At 49.9% G+C, this 15,119-nt stretch overlaps 1 protein-coding gene across 2 annotated transcripts in view; it reads left to right on the forward strand.

Annotated features, from left to right (window-relative positions):
- rols (zinc-RING finger and ankyrin repeat domain-containing protein rolling pebbles) overlaps nt 1-15,119 on the forward strand; it is a 69,254-nt gene that overhangs the window by 3,542 nt on the left and 50,593 nt on the right. For both annotated transcript variants that reach the window (XM_031991616.2, XM_031991618.2), the window contains exon 3: nt 5,777-5,922. In XM_031991616.2, coding sequence (XP_031847476.1) covers nt 5,826-5,922 — 97 coding nt within the window. In that variant the 5' untranslated portion in view covers nt 5,777-5,825. The remainder of the gene's footprint in view (nt 1-5,776; nt 5,923-15,119) is intronic.

The raw sequence follows: 15,119 nt of genomic DNA on the forward strand, positions 1-15,119 counted from the left end.
ATACCCTCGCGATACCTCTTCGGCGCGTGCCCGAGCGCACTCGGAACCTCATTAGCTCGTGTCCTCGTGGAAAAATGATGAATGGACCGATAAGAATACCCGCGACCGCGACGAAAGGTTCGACCCTTTTGGATATCTGGGACAGACTCGCTGAGTCTGTGGAATTCCTGACACCTTTCTGGAAAACGCTTGTTTCCCTGTAGTTGCGATGATACTTCGGGATTATCATTAGCCTGAGATTAATTACTAGGAGATTCGCAGGCTTATCTCGATAACTAAACTAAAATAGTTACCTACTACCGATAGTTAAATGAGAATTTTCTAATTGATGGAAGACAGTCGCGACCGTAACTCAATAAATATTCTAACTTCTCTAGAGTCGATCAGTTCAAAATGATTAGGCCCGATTATTGAGGAGTCTATTGGCAGGATTTCCATGCATAAAATACCAGCCGCTGATTAGACAGTGAATTTCCCTCGGCCTAGCAGAGCCCATAAAACGTAACAAAGCAGGAAGCGCAGTAAAAGCTTCCTCGGGATTCATTTTCCATTAAAGTCTGCCGGCGAATCGGTGCTCCCCGGGTAACGCCCTCGAACTCGACGATCAGCACGCGCCGTTCGGTTCTTACGACTTATCCGGAAGTCCGAACGTCCCCGGGTTATCCGTGCCATTAGCGGGACTCAAACTTCCTCTCCGGAGAAAGAGGGAAAGCGGCTCGGGAGAAAGAAAAAACAAGAGACTCCGCACACACGCGCGCCCCGTTTAAAGTGGCCGGGATTGATCACGTGCTAGACAAGAAAACGCAGCCAGACGGATGCGCGCCGCGTTCCCCCGCGGGGACGTAAGTAAAGTTTGACAATTGCGTACACAGCCGCGCACGTGTCCGTCATCCCGGAGCCGCGCGTGCCCCGAGTTCGAGTCGGCTAAGCTGAGAGGGGAGCCGGAGAAGCTTAAAGCGAACGCGGATAGGAACTAGGGGCCTAACGGAAGGGAGCATCGGAGGAAGCGGGAGGAAAAAAAGGTAAAAGGAGGGACGTCTTGAAAAAGTTTGTCGTAGCTCGGGGACACCTGAACGGTCTATATTTGTTCGCCAGCGAGAGCGACAAAGCTTCCAGCCGATCTTCCGACTGGTACACGACGGGTCCATCGGTTTTGTCGCGGATTCGCTGGGGGAAACTCGATCCTGCGCGGGGGACTAAATATAACCAGGAAGTAACTGTCGCTGGCGATTCACTTACTCGCGCGTCCTCGTCACCTTCTGGGCCCGGGGTGCGAGCGTGCCACGTGGTAACCGGGCTCAGCCTTGACAGAAGAGACCCGGTGTCCCGGTGTTATTGCCTCGGCCCGAGGGGGCACGCGCGCGTGGGTGCCGAAAGGGCAGGAGGCACCGTCTCCGGCGAGTTCGTTCAACTCGGAGGGGCCGAGGTGACACGGGACACCCAACGCCTCTTCCCCCGAAATCCCGGAAATTTATTGGACTCCTGTTAATCGGGCCGCGGTGGGTCCCCGGCTCGCTGCTAAATACTTCCGGTGGCTGGGTTTCGTTAATCCTTGCGCGCAATTTATGCGGTAGTCTATTTTCTTTTAATGGCTCCGCTGGCGGCTGGTAGCTTGTAGGCTGGTTAGGTTCGCTGATTAAGGACCACCGTGTAGGTTGGCTGCTCGCAGTGTCGACTGGGGTTGCCGCGAGTCTTGGAATCGAACTGCTTTGTGGGAATTTGACGCGTGGTCCTTTTTTATTGTTGTTCTCGCGTTTTGCCTCCTTTGTTGTCGGTTTGTTAGATTCTTGTGTTGTTGGTAGAAGATAGTTCGTGGGATTATTAGAATTGTAGACTATTCGTTTATTATTAATCTTTATTAAACTACAAACTTTAATATACTATATATATATATATATAATCGCTCGAGCAGGTAGAGAGTTCTCTGGAATGCACTTTCTCTGCATCTACCCGCGCATCTTCGCCGCATACATTGATTTCTTCCGACGTAACACGATAAACACCGTAATTCTCATTACAGACGGAACAAACGGTTCTCGTGTGAACTCGTTGACAGGATGTTAACATATCCTGTTGTTAACTTCCCCGGTTACACTTCAATTACAACGAAGCGCGTGCGATCTCACGAATTATTCCGTTCCCCGACGTTCCTGTCTCTCGCGGCGCACAATACACGGTGTCCCCAGGCTTCCCGTCAGCTTTCCTCGAGCAATCAACATCTCAACGTGCTCCCATAGAGACTTAAATATCTAACAGGCGAGAATTTAGATTCACCTCGCACCTTCGCCGGATCTCTCTAACCCCTTTCACGCGGGCAACACCTCGGAATGGAAAACACATGAGCAACGCCCCCTCTCGAGGAAAGGATCGCTCGATGGACGGCCTGCTCACGATCGGAGCCCTCCGTACGATTTTTCGGCGCCTAAAACGAAAATAGACCCGGGACTTCACGGACACCCAGTATTTACACTCCGCCCCCGTGTCCCAGCCCCCCGCGGCCGGCGTTTCTTCCGATCGCTTCCGTCGTTTAATTTTAGCGAGAAAATCTCCCGTAAACGTCCTATATTTACCCGTTTGTTCGTGAACACCGGGGAACACAGGAATTTCCGCGATGCCCTTTTTCGCGGCCGGTACAGACGCACCGGCGGGGCTCTATTTCTAAGTCGAGCGCGTCGACGACGTCCCCGACGGCCGGCCGATTCCGTTTCACCGGGGGCGCCGCCGGTGCTAATGCAACAGAAACCGAAAAAAGACGAGCGCGAGCCGCGGAGGAAGATAAAAGAACGGCCGCCGGGGCGAAAGAAGAGGAAAGAAACCGAGCGGGGAACAGGAGCAAAGCGAAATCGTCGATTTCCTCTCGCCTCGCCGCTTGGGAACGGAACCGGGGAGGAAAGAACGCGGAGCGAATGGTGGGGCGAAGTGTCTCCTAAGAATAGAAGAATCCTTTTTTCTTTTCTAGTTCGTCCCTCTTGTTCTTCCGACGTGCGATTGTCGGGGGAGTCCGCGTACCTGCGCGGAGAACACGGGAAATTCGTCTCGCGAGAGCCGCGGCGTCTCGGAACCGGACGGCGGAGCGGCCGAGGGTTTTGGCTCTGGACGCGGCGGGACCGTCTCGGTTGCAACAGTTTAAAAATATCGATTCCTGGAACGGATCGCAGAAATCGAGCACCGAGATATCCAGTCCTCTTCCTCCTCTTTGTTCCATGTATAACGCGGACGGACCCCCCGCGAACCTAAAGGCGTGGTTACAACTCGCCGCGGCGCGCGTGTATACACGCGCGCATCCGCTCCGGCTCGTCGCCCGGGCTAAATTACGCGGCTCGAATTAACTTTGTGGATCCGGGAAAGTCGGGAATCGCGCGGAGGACCGTGTTTTCCTTGTGAAACCGAGCTTCGACGGAATTTGTTAAACTGAAATTGGCATTAGAGAAGATTATTGAATAACATGGATGACTTTTAATTTTTTCCACTGGAGTAGAGTCAGTTTGCTGGCGTTCTCACTTATCTATAGATCTTTGTATTTAGTTTCAATGAAATACTTCTAGCATTATGAATATTCAAAATGTTTCTTTAGTCACTTTCGAAGTAGATGAAATATTATTTTAAGGGTTACTCGTGATTATAATTTGATAGACTTTCATCATTATTATAGTAGAGCGAGGTAGGAGAATGGTTTATTCAAGTGTCTCGAGAAAATCTGAATGGATTTTCGAAGAATCTTGAACCGAGCGTTTGAAAATCGAAGGAATCTACTCGGCTAGTTTGAATCGGGCGCGCGTAAGAATCGCGTAGGTGTGTCTCGACGGGTAAAATATTTTCCTGGTCGATGGGAAGTCATGTACCGACAGCTGGTAGCGGATTCTCAGACGCGAAGGCTCGTTCCTCCGGTGATCGCATCTCGGAAGAATGACGTCTACCGGTGCGTCGAGACGGCGACGGTCGTCTCACCCGAAATAGATCCTCTATCCCGAACGCGAAGACGACTGGCGAACCAGCCAGGGAAACCGGTTGCTAGGGGAAAAACGAATCCCTGGTTCAGATGGGTTTATTAACGATGATACCGGCGAGATCACGCGACAGGATACGACCAGGCCGAAGTGAAAGAACCGCGGAACGCGTGATCGTAAGCGGAGTAATGCGGTCAGACTTATGAAAATCTCATTCTACTTAGTCTTCTTTTCCCAAAGGATTTAGCGTTCCCAACTATGCCGCATAATTCAGGATGTTCTGCGGATCTGGGATCAATTCGCTGTTCACTGACGAGTGTTTAAGACCAGTTTACGACCAGTACCTTTTCTCCTTCGAATATCATAAATTTCGGGACTTTTAAATGGAAAACTTCGTGGATACACTGTAACGAACGTTCAAGAAAAGAGTGTTTGACTCTAGTAAAAGTTACTATTAGACTTTTGGCTCGATGGATCATCGATAATTCTCTATCTATGATGAATTCACGTGTGCCTAATAATTCATATTTATAGAAATCGGTTCTCCAGTTTGGGAACGTTGTCGGTACCGGTGAAAAGTGAAACGGGTAGCCGGATTGTTTGATTTAAATTCGGGAGGGGTCGCCGTTTCGGGTACAAGGCCGCACATGTCGGCCGTTGGAGTTAGGTACACGAAAGACATATGGGACAGGGGGGCACACGAGCAAACAAACTAGGCCTTTATTACCTGAAGACATTTTCAAGTAATCATCTGCGCCGCTCCACTTCCGCCCGAGCCGCGAACGCCGTCGAGCTCGTTACGCTCGAGCAGCCAAACATTCGATTTTAACCGGGGGAGCCCCGCGCGGCGCGCAAACGGCGCGATCGGTTTAGCGCAGTGCGGAATTCTTCGGGGTTAAATATCGTTACGAGCAATATAAATCGAATATTATTTCCCTGCGCGCGTTACGCGAGGTAACGGGACCGATAAGAACGCCGTTCCAGCGGGCCGGGACTTTCTAGAAAATGGATCTCAAGTTTGCGGCTGTCGCGAGTTACGCTCCGTTTCAATCATTCGATCGGATAAATTGTTATTTATACGGTGGAAACAGGCACGGCAGAAGGAACCGTTCGGTTAAACGAAACGGCCACGGTGATTCGTATTAATAGCGGCGGGACGATCGCGAGCCCCGGCGATTTCTAAACGGATTAAACGCGTTCCCGTGTTCGATCCGCGATTGTAAAAGTATGCTCCCGGGAAGGCGGGGTCACGGTTTGGTCAAAAATCCAGAGAAATCCCGGCGATCACTATATTTGGCCTTCTGACTCACGGCACGGTTGCGCGGACGAAGCGCAAGCTTTGAATTCTACCGCGCCATTTTGTCTTCTGCCGCATCAGATTCTTCGAGCGCCTTCGGCTTTTTTCATCGGCGCGTATCTGCTGGCGAGGCTATCCTCGGAGCTTTAATCGATTCCCGTTTACTACGATAGAATGGAAATAATAATCTTGATAAACGCACTTCAGGCGTGGCCGCCTTAAAACGTTTCTCTTCTTGTCGGTACCGAGATTTCGAGGAAATTATTTAATCGGTTTTATTGCCGTTGCATTTCTGTTTCCTTAACTACGCTCGGAAGACTCCGTTTCCATGGAGATTTACAGTCTAGATACCGGTAATAATTTCTTCATACTTCTCGTAATCTAAAGAACTTTAGACGAATGACGATTGTCTCCATGGAAAACTAGAGAACCATAGCAGAGACCAAAACACTGTTTCATAAAAGTACAATTCAAAGTTACATCGTTGTTTTGTTACAGTTACAAGATACTGATTATATAATCATTGTTCCAGCTGTTCTGCGAATGCATTGTAAAAGGTCATCGTCTACTTAAGCGACACAATGAGGGCGCGAGACTCCATGGTGTACACTCCGGTGTCCCTCGGGCCGGACACGGACGACGAGGAAACGCTAGTCAACGCGGAAGTCTACAGCAATGGTGAGTGTTCGCACACGTCTCGAATAGCTTAAGATATCTACGAATAATTACAATCTTCGACGAACGAGCTCCGATAAATCAGATCTCCTGGCGCGATTTTACCGACGAGCGGTAAGTCAGTTCCCGTCGCGGCGATCCAGGGTTAGTGGCCTCCGGCCTTCGCTCGCGCGTCCCCGCAGGAGGATCCTCTATCAGCCCGATGCTTAATGTTGCCTAACGACGTTAATAGCGTTTTGTGGCGGATTTTTACGCGACCCGGATGAATTCGCACCGTAGATAAATAGCCGAGATCTCGTATCGCCGCGAACGATCCAGGAGCAAATGATCCAGCAGGAAGACCATTAAGGACGAAGATAGATCCACCATTACGCCGTTAAACGGTCGCTTATCGCGCTCAGATTAAATCGCCATTCAAAATACAAGGGAAATCTCCTGGCCGCTCGTTAATCGAGGGATGCCATCCTCGTTACCATTCAGAAACATTTAATTACTCGGCGAACGATGTTCGTAACTTTTCAATTGAAAACTGTATAATTAGAGGCTTCGGCTTTAATACGTTCCGAGGAAAAACAGTCGAACGATGGGAAACGGAGGAATAGTTGATGTCTCTCGTCCTTAAAAAACCAAGATGGCGTCGACTGGGGCCGGCATTTTTCCGTCGACCACGGTTCCACGTTGTCTCGAACCCGGGTATTCCTGACCAAGTCAAGCCGGATACGATTGGAAACGAAGACAGACACTCTGAGTCAGAGGACACCTACACGACTTCCGAATTCGAAGTTCGCGGTTATGCACTGTATGTAGGATAGAGGCGCGGGGGCGTGGCGTATGTACGCAATAACCGGCGCGCCGGCCGCGTCAGACTCCGTTTTTGGCAACGATAATACGCTCACCTGGAAGAGCATTGTTTAATCGCGACGGGGACTCCCTTATCTTCCCGCGGAGGAACCGACAGCTCGAGCCGCGGGAAACGAACGCGATAATCCTGCGCAAATATTGAACGGCTCGGCGGGTTCTCGGTATCGTAGTTCTCCTAGAACCTTGTCGTCTTCGGTGATATCGGCTATTAAACGCGATGATTATATTCCATCGAACTCGATCGCTTATCTTCCCTTTTCCACGATAAATATACATCCCCGTAATTGCTACACGCATCGTTCTTTACGAAACAGATCACTGCGAGATAGTAAACTATTTTATCCCTACCATCGTCGACCGACGGCGAACAGAAATAAATCAGCAGACCTCGCGGAGGTGAAAATCCGATCTCGTAAAAGAACGACTGGAAAACGAAAGCGCGATTATTCACCGTTCGAAAAATACACCGAAAACCGTTCAATGACTCACGCTTTCGGTTTCATTCTTCGAGGAACCGGCGCGATGGAAGGCGAGTCCCACGTTTCCGGTTCGCGACAATGAGCGCGACCGATCGCGATTCGCGACGGCCGACGTTATCACTGCCTCTCACGAGGGAAAAGAAGTTCGCCCGTAATCCGCCGCGCGTCACCGCTTCCCCGTAATCGCGTGTGGCGTTGCTAAATATACAGGAAACGACGGCGAAACACGAGCAAAATGATATCCTGATTTATACTCGGCTATTGTCGAGGCGGTTACGAGAGAGGCACGATGCAGCGTTTCGCGCGAGCCGGTCGCCGCGACGAGATAATCGGGTATTTGTCCGCCTCGCGACGATAAGGGGGCAAGAACGGCCGGGAAGAGCACCCTACGAGAGGACTGTCCACTCGGGTACACGCTCGATAAGTATTATCTCGGGCTGGCGCCGTCTAGAAATTCCGTTAATTTCCCAATCGCGCCGGTGTTCCCGCGCGGCGGACGATGGAAACGCGCAGAGGCGAGTGGCACCTTTCCGCGCCTCGCGGAGGAAACATAAATCGATCGGCGGATGGCCGAGGATTGGCAGCCATCGAGCTTTACGATCGGTTTCCTGCGCGCCGGAGAAAGTAACCGGAGTCGTAGAAAACCGCGGTTTAGTTTAATTATGCGCGCCGCCATCGCGCGAGTGTGGGTAGCGGGCGAATATTCCATTTTCTTCCGTCGCCGGCCGGGTCGGACTTTTAGATGCTCGCTGTCTATAAACCCGGCCTGTCATAACCGGCGACGTGTTTATGGACGCAGGCGTTGCATTATCTCCTGAAGCCCGGCCACGAATCTCCCAGCCGATACACCCATCCCGGACTTTTATATCGTCTTTACTGCTAGATTTTACCGTGTCCAGAGCTGCGCCGCGGCCTCGCTAAGTGGAAGGTGGATAAACACTTTAATTAGCATCCAACGCGATTTTTCCTCGATCTCTTTTTACGCCTAACCCGGAGAAATACGCGTTTAACGCTAGACCTACCAGGCCGGTCAAAATGAGCCATCTGGACGTTCTTGTTCCACGATCGTCGAAACTGCGAAGACGCTTTTGCGAGAAATTAGAAAGCGGATCGGTGTACTTCTGCGAATACATCGGTACGAGTTTCGAATCTCGCGGAGTAGAATTTTTTCATTTTTTTAAGGCATTATGGAGGCATCAATCCAAGTGCTCTGTAGTTTTAGCGTCAAACTCGTGTTACGTTTGGCCCGAATGGCTCTCGCAGTAGGTTGTTCCTCCGCCGGCCGGCCCGCCGAACGGCGAGAGAGCTTTCTCTGTGTCATCCTCGTTTATCTCCGCGGCCCCGTCACAATGATCTCTTCATTGTGGCGAGCGTTCGCTCCCGAGTAATCCGAATCCGCGGTATCCGGACGCAGATAACGGGGCAATAAACGGAACGCGCGGCCAGCCGTTTACGAGCTTTCGTGGATAATTGTAATTAAGTTACGCAGTACCCCTTTTTCATAATATCTCGCCGCGTTTCCTGTCTTCCCGCTGCCCGATATCGGCCCGTCTCTTTTCGTTATCTTTTGGCGGAGGTCAGTTCATGCTTAACGCCGATTAAGCGTGGCCACGCGCGTCATCCCTCGATGAACCTTGTTGTTCCTACAGCTGGAGATCTCGCCGGCAATTGTGATTTACAGTACGCAAACAGAGCAATTATCTTCTTTATCGCTGTGCGGAGTGCTGGGTGGTATTGCCGATCGCGCGTTGAGCATCGTAGCGACGTTGTAGAAGCTACGTTGACTTCAAACTTGATCCGTAAGAGCCTCAGATCTCCACATGGTTCCTATATTTTCCATCCTGCAACATATCAAACCTCACAGTACAAAGTAAAACACTATACTGTAAAAAGCACACAACTGTTTCCAATCGCAACAGTCGAACCTCTAGCCCCGAAATTCATCGATAACCATAAAACCCTTGAAAACTCAAACAGAAATAACGAAACGCTGGATTAACAAAGGAGTACGAGCTATACTTTTTATCCTACAACATATCAAACCTTACAGTACCAAGTAGAACACTGAAATAATCCTCTATACTATAAAAAGCACACAAATGTTTCCAATCAACAGTTGAACCTCTATGCCCGAAACTGATCAATAACCATAAAACCCGTGAAAACTCAAACAGAAATACCAAAACGCGTAACAGAACTAACAAAAGAGCACGACAAAGATAAAATTCCCAAGGTGGCAGCCAAAAATATTCACTCGACAGCGAAAGAGCCCAGTTTCATGTGTCTTGTGGTCAAACATCGCGAAATTTCCGGCGCCAAGGATCCGTTCACTGGTCACAAACCCGATACACATCTCGATCCACGTTCGCCGGGAGCGCGTCCACCGCAAAGACTCAAGGAGCGAGAAGGCGTATCGACCCTTATTCCCACGAAAGAAGAAAAACCCCTGGGATCGGCTCGTTACGATCGGTGGCCGCCGGTGCACGACGAGTGCCCGCCGCAACACACCGACTCCGCCGTGCCGTTGCTGCTCTTTTCTCCGTTCTCTCTCTTTCTACCCCAAGATTACCATCTCCGCCGCCTGTCTGCATGTATACACGCCCGCTCGCCGCGTACACGCGCTCACGTAGCCGCTCCTAGGCGTTTTTTCGCCGGGGGATTATACGTGCCCGAGATCGTGGATCTCACGAGGGCGCTGAAAGGCACGGCCTCGCCGTTTTATGCGGCCACGGTACGTACGTGGCATGCGTCCGCTACGTGTCCGGCATGCCACGGAGGGGAACACGGCGATCCGGCGATCAACGCCGATCAAACTACCCGCGAAATACGCGGCGCGCGCCGCTGGTTTAGGGTACAGCCCGCCGCGACCCCCGTTCACCGGCGCGACCTTGTTTCACGGCTATAATCGCCTGTCCCGAGGACTTTTTGAGCCGACGAAACGATGAATCGCTTCTTCTTGCGGTTTCGTGAATGGCTGCGATACTGCGAGCGGAATGCCGATTAGGGGAGGGCAGAGCGTGTTGGTTGATTAATAGGCGTGAAACTGTAACGGTTGTGAAGGGTTCGTTGGATCCAGAGGATTGAAGTTGTTTTTCGTAGATCCAAAGATTTAATCCATACCTTTTGTTGTGGTTCTGCGAGGATCGTACGTTGGCGAAATAATTGGGGAAAGTTGAAGTCGGATTCAAGGACTATCTCTTTACTCTCGGAGATTCCAGGAGATGATTAAGTGGGAATGATGATTGAAATTCTGTGTTCGGTTTCAAGGGTGGAAAATTCTGGAATTCGAGATTTCTGTAATGTTCCGTTGATTTTTTCTTCGCCGAGTCCGGGATTAATTATCGGGGAAGGTTTCTCTCGGTTAATTGGGTCGCAGCGAACGAGAACCGTGAAAGTAACTTCCACTGTTTCAAGGCGAACGATATTTAATCTCGAGTCTTGCGCGAAAAGATTGCGGGCCGATGCTGGAAGAGAGGGAGAGAGAGAGAGAGAGAAGGAGAAGGAGGGAGAGGACGGAGAGTGTCGAGGAGCGATTTCGAGCGAGTATTCGAAAAAAAACCGAGAGAAGTCCTCTCTCTCTCTGGCGGAATAAATGGAAGATGCATAATAAAAATCTGTTCGTGCGGGTTCGAGCGTAACGCGTGAGTTACGCGCGGCTTCAACACGATTGCACCACTTGTTACCGAGCTGTTTGTGTAAATTATCCCGGTCAGGTGTGCCTTTTGCGTCGCACCATCGAGCACGGAGGAACGCTGAATGAGAACGGTCAAGAGCAACGCTCCTGTTTTCTGCCGCCCGATTATCATATTCAATTATTATTATTATCGATCTGTTTACGTAACGCCGATGACAAAGGGAAATAAAAAGGAGGGTGGGTTCGCGTGGTCGTAAGGCCGAGCCCATGTCGCGAAATAAATAACGGAGAAATATTCTGGAATGGAGAAAGTATATTGAATTAAAATGAAATAATTGAAACAAAGAGAAACGGATATGCGTAACGAGGACATCACCTGCGGCGATAATAGTAATTACAATCATAAAGCATTATTATCTGTCTGCCTCCTCTCCGATGGCACTGCTCTCGAGATATATTTAGATCGATTTTTATTTACCGATCACTCGAATTAACGAGCAAAGGACAGTTAACATTTACAGACGCACAAAACGAATTTTCTGAGATCGTTTATGTACAATTCAGTTACAAGGAGATTAATTAAGGTCTCAAACGAGAAGAGTAGAATATTTGAGTTTCATAGAAAGTTCGAACAGTTTGAAAAATCGGAAATCTGAAGACTATGGGGTTCGAGGAGCTTGAAACGCGAGAAGCATGAAATTCGGGAACATTGAAAATTCAAAAGCTTCGAATTAACATTGAAATGTTAAAAGTCGATAAATTTGAAGTATGAAAAGGTTAAACTTCTCAGAGTTCGAATAAACAAACAAGCAGCCTACGACCGAAAAATTCTAACGCCGTCGTAGAGAAAGTCTCGCGAAAGTCCGTCGGAACGTCGCAGACAGCGTGGAGGGGGTGGACGTATCGTTCGAATTAATTAAGGGACAACCGACGTGGACTATGACGAGCGGTCACGTAATGGATGGCCGACGGCCGACTAATTACGCGAAAATTATATACCGTTCGGCCGGTTAATTCGCCTGAATGGCATTAACGGTCTCACCTCGGCCACGACTCTCGCTTTTCTGGCCGCGTGTTCACCCTTCGCGGAGATGGTTGCACCAATCGCGCCCGGGGCGATCGGTTGCCCAACCTGCGGTGGCTTGCGCGCGCGTACCGGGGCCCCTTTGGGACCTGTAACCCGCGCGGCGACACCTCGCCGACCGATAATGCCGCGTACACGTGTCGTAAAACGTAATCGAGACCGTTATTGTTACAGATCGTCGCGCGATATTAACGGAAAGCAATTTGTTCGGTGCGCCGTGTCACGTTCGGCCCGATGCTTTACGGCAGTGATGCGCAACCTGATTGTCCTCGCACGATCGCCATTAATTTCGATGCGGGGGAATTAGAAAGTTCGATGCACTGTATTAAATATAATGTATCGCGTAACTCAACGTACGAAGCATCGAAGTGGTTGAATAATAGTTCTATTCCTTAATTTATATCAAAGTTCCCATCGCTTCTGAACGGTGTAATGAATATTGCAAGAAATGGTAAATACCTATAATAAAATCAATCTCTCGAGGGCAAGGGATCAAATGTTTTGTTGCCAATACTCTACAGAGTGGTATCGCAATTACATTATCTCCGTGATAAATTGAATTCAATTAAAATCACGCGAGACCGGCGTAAGAGATACTTCACTCATCGGCGTTTTCTCGGTGGAACAGTTGTTTATACGATTGTAACGGCGCAACGCGTAATGTTACGGGCGGCCCTTAACGCGGGAAAGGTTGTGCATCACTGGTTCGCAGTCTGGCCCGGTTTTACCCTCTTTCTTCCACTCTCTCCCTTGTTCTTTGTCTCTCGGGCGCAACACGCCGCGCGCGATCGCGCTGTCGATCGCTTCAATTCAAATCGGCCGGTGCCGGGAGGCCGCGTACGTGATCCCGATTTTATCGGGCGAGAAAAAAATTATGAGAAACGGAGGAGCGCGATTACGTGCGCCTCGCTCTGTCGTCGTCGTTCTTTTTCGATTCGGCTTAATGAGTCCGCGCGTATTTCTCTTTTATTGGCGAAGAATATCTTTTTTAAACGGGTCGCACTCGAAGATTTCTTTATAACGAGATGAAGATAATACGATTTATCGATTGGATTTTAATTTAATACACGGGGATTACGCACACCCCGCTTACAAAGTGTCCGACCGCGGCCGGCAGATGCACGATGCGCGAAATATCGAATTTCCCGCGTCTCACTATCGAGTGACCGTCGGTTTCCCCGCGGTTTCTCGCGTTTAAAGTCGAACTGCGAAACCGCACCACCGGTCCGCGGACCGTTCGTTTATCTAATATTGTTATTAAACCGCCGGCGATTTTTCCGAATTCCAGACCGGTTTCGTAAGAGGCCGCCGGTCGTCGAGCGGGAAAAATCCGCCGGAGGTTTTATTAAGTTTGAACGTATAATAAACAGTCTATCAGTGCTCGTTTCAGTTTTCATGCTATTAATTTAGTAAAACGGGTAATTACGCCTCGGAGTCGCCGGTGAACTGGATCGCTGACGAGCGAATGAACTCGCGATCGCGAGCCGGCGCGCTCGGTTTCCCACTTTTCGCGCGCGGTGTTAATTGATCGTTGCGAGCGAGCGAACAGTACGGTAATTATCGGTGTTAATTTACGTGAGCTCGTATCCCCCCCCCCCCCCCCCCCGTCTATCGTAATCAAGAGACCGTGAGAAAACCTCCACGTAAACTCTATACTTTCGGAGCACCCTTTGCATAAAGGATACGCGGCGTCGCGCGTCTGGACGTTCCTCGCGTTGCTAAACGCACGTGAAAGTGAAGCAAGTCCCCGGACTGTAACGCCGTAATATCGTTTTGACGAGGATGTTAATTATGACGAAAATATGAACAGTGGGGATTACAGAAACTATAACGTCGAGTTTATCGGGCTCTCGGTTCATTTGTATCTCGGTTTACCATTGCTAAACCTATTTATTTAATAACTTCCCAGAAAAGCAGCCGCGCGTTTCCAGTAATTGTAAAATAATTAACTGTAAATGGGTCATCTCGATCCGTCCGGTTATTCCGGCTTTAATTATATCGAACAGTTCCACTGCTTCATGTTCGGTTTCGAATGTTTCACGATATCATTAGAAAAATCGGATTACGAGAGAAAATCGTGTTTCTTAGCAAATATTATAAAACCCACCGCGCTCCGGCTTTATATTACAGTTTCGTAATCACGCTGTTCCTAAGTTTCCATAAACGCATGAAATGCATTCTGTCAACTGCATTGCAGGAGAGACGTAAGCATTCTCGTAACATCACATCAAGACACACTTGCATTCCGCTAATTCTACTCTATCAAAGGCATAAACATCGGTAACGTCACGTCGAGTATCGAAACACTTGCGTTGCAGTAATCGTATTACAATAAATTCTACTCTGCCGAAGACATCGGGAATTTAGCAACATCACATCAAGTGTCCTGTCCACTCGTGCACGGCGCTGTACGTACAATTTCCCCCGGAGCGTTCGGCGGAGTGCGCCGCGCTCGCGCGCGCACACACTGTCTACGAGAGCCGAGCGCTCTCGTACACGCGGCGGATCGAAGTGTATCGGGCCTTGAATGAAAGAAGGATTCGAACGACTGAATGAACCGAGGAACGGCCCCGAGTGTCGCCGCGTGCGTGGAACGAGGGACGGCGGCGTGTAGGAGCGGAGCGTGGGCGAGCGAGCGAGCGAACGAGCGAACGATCGTGTCTGCGAGCCGTTTCACCGATTCGCCGGCACATCGACGCGCGACACTTGTGCACGCGCGCATGCCTCTCCCGATTTTATTGGCCGTCGGCAGATGAGCCGGCCGGATTCGCCCGTGGAACTTTCGGCGATCGAGATCGACGCCGAGGCGCTGACTTTTGCTGCTCGAACGTTAATACCATTTTCAGCGCGTGTCGTTCGGTAAACAATTTTTTCAGCGAGTAAAAAGTTTACGGCCCGGCGTTACGATCGCCGGGTTTACGAGACACTTGCGGAATTCCTCCGGGAACCTTTCGGTGATCGAGATTGAAACGGTATACCGGGTGGGAGAGAGTTCGACGGTTGCGCGGGGGTAGAGGAATCGTTTCCGGCGAGTTGTGTTTGAACTGATATTTCAGAGAATTAGCTCTTGGATAATGAGATTGTTTTATGAAGAATTTTGTCTTATCAGGCGAGGTTTCTGTTGAGAACCATCGACGACGCT

The sequence above is a fragment of the Nomia melanderi genome, chromosome 13 (assembly GCF_051020985.1).
Source record: "Nomia melanderi isolate GNS246 chromosome 13, iyNomMela1, whole genome shotgun sequence".
Taxonomy (NCBI): Eukaryota; Metazoa; Arthropoda; class Insecta; order Hymenoptera; family Halictidae; genus Nomia; species Nomia melanderi.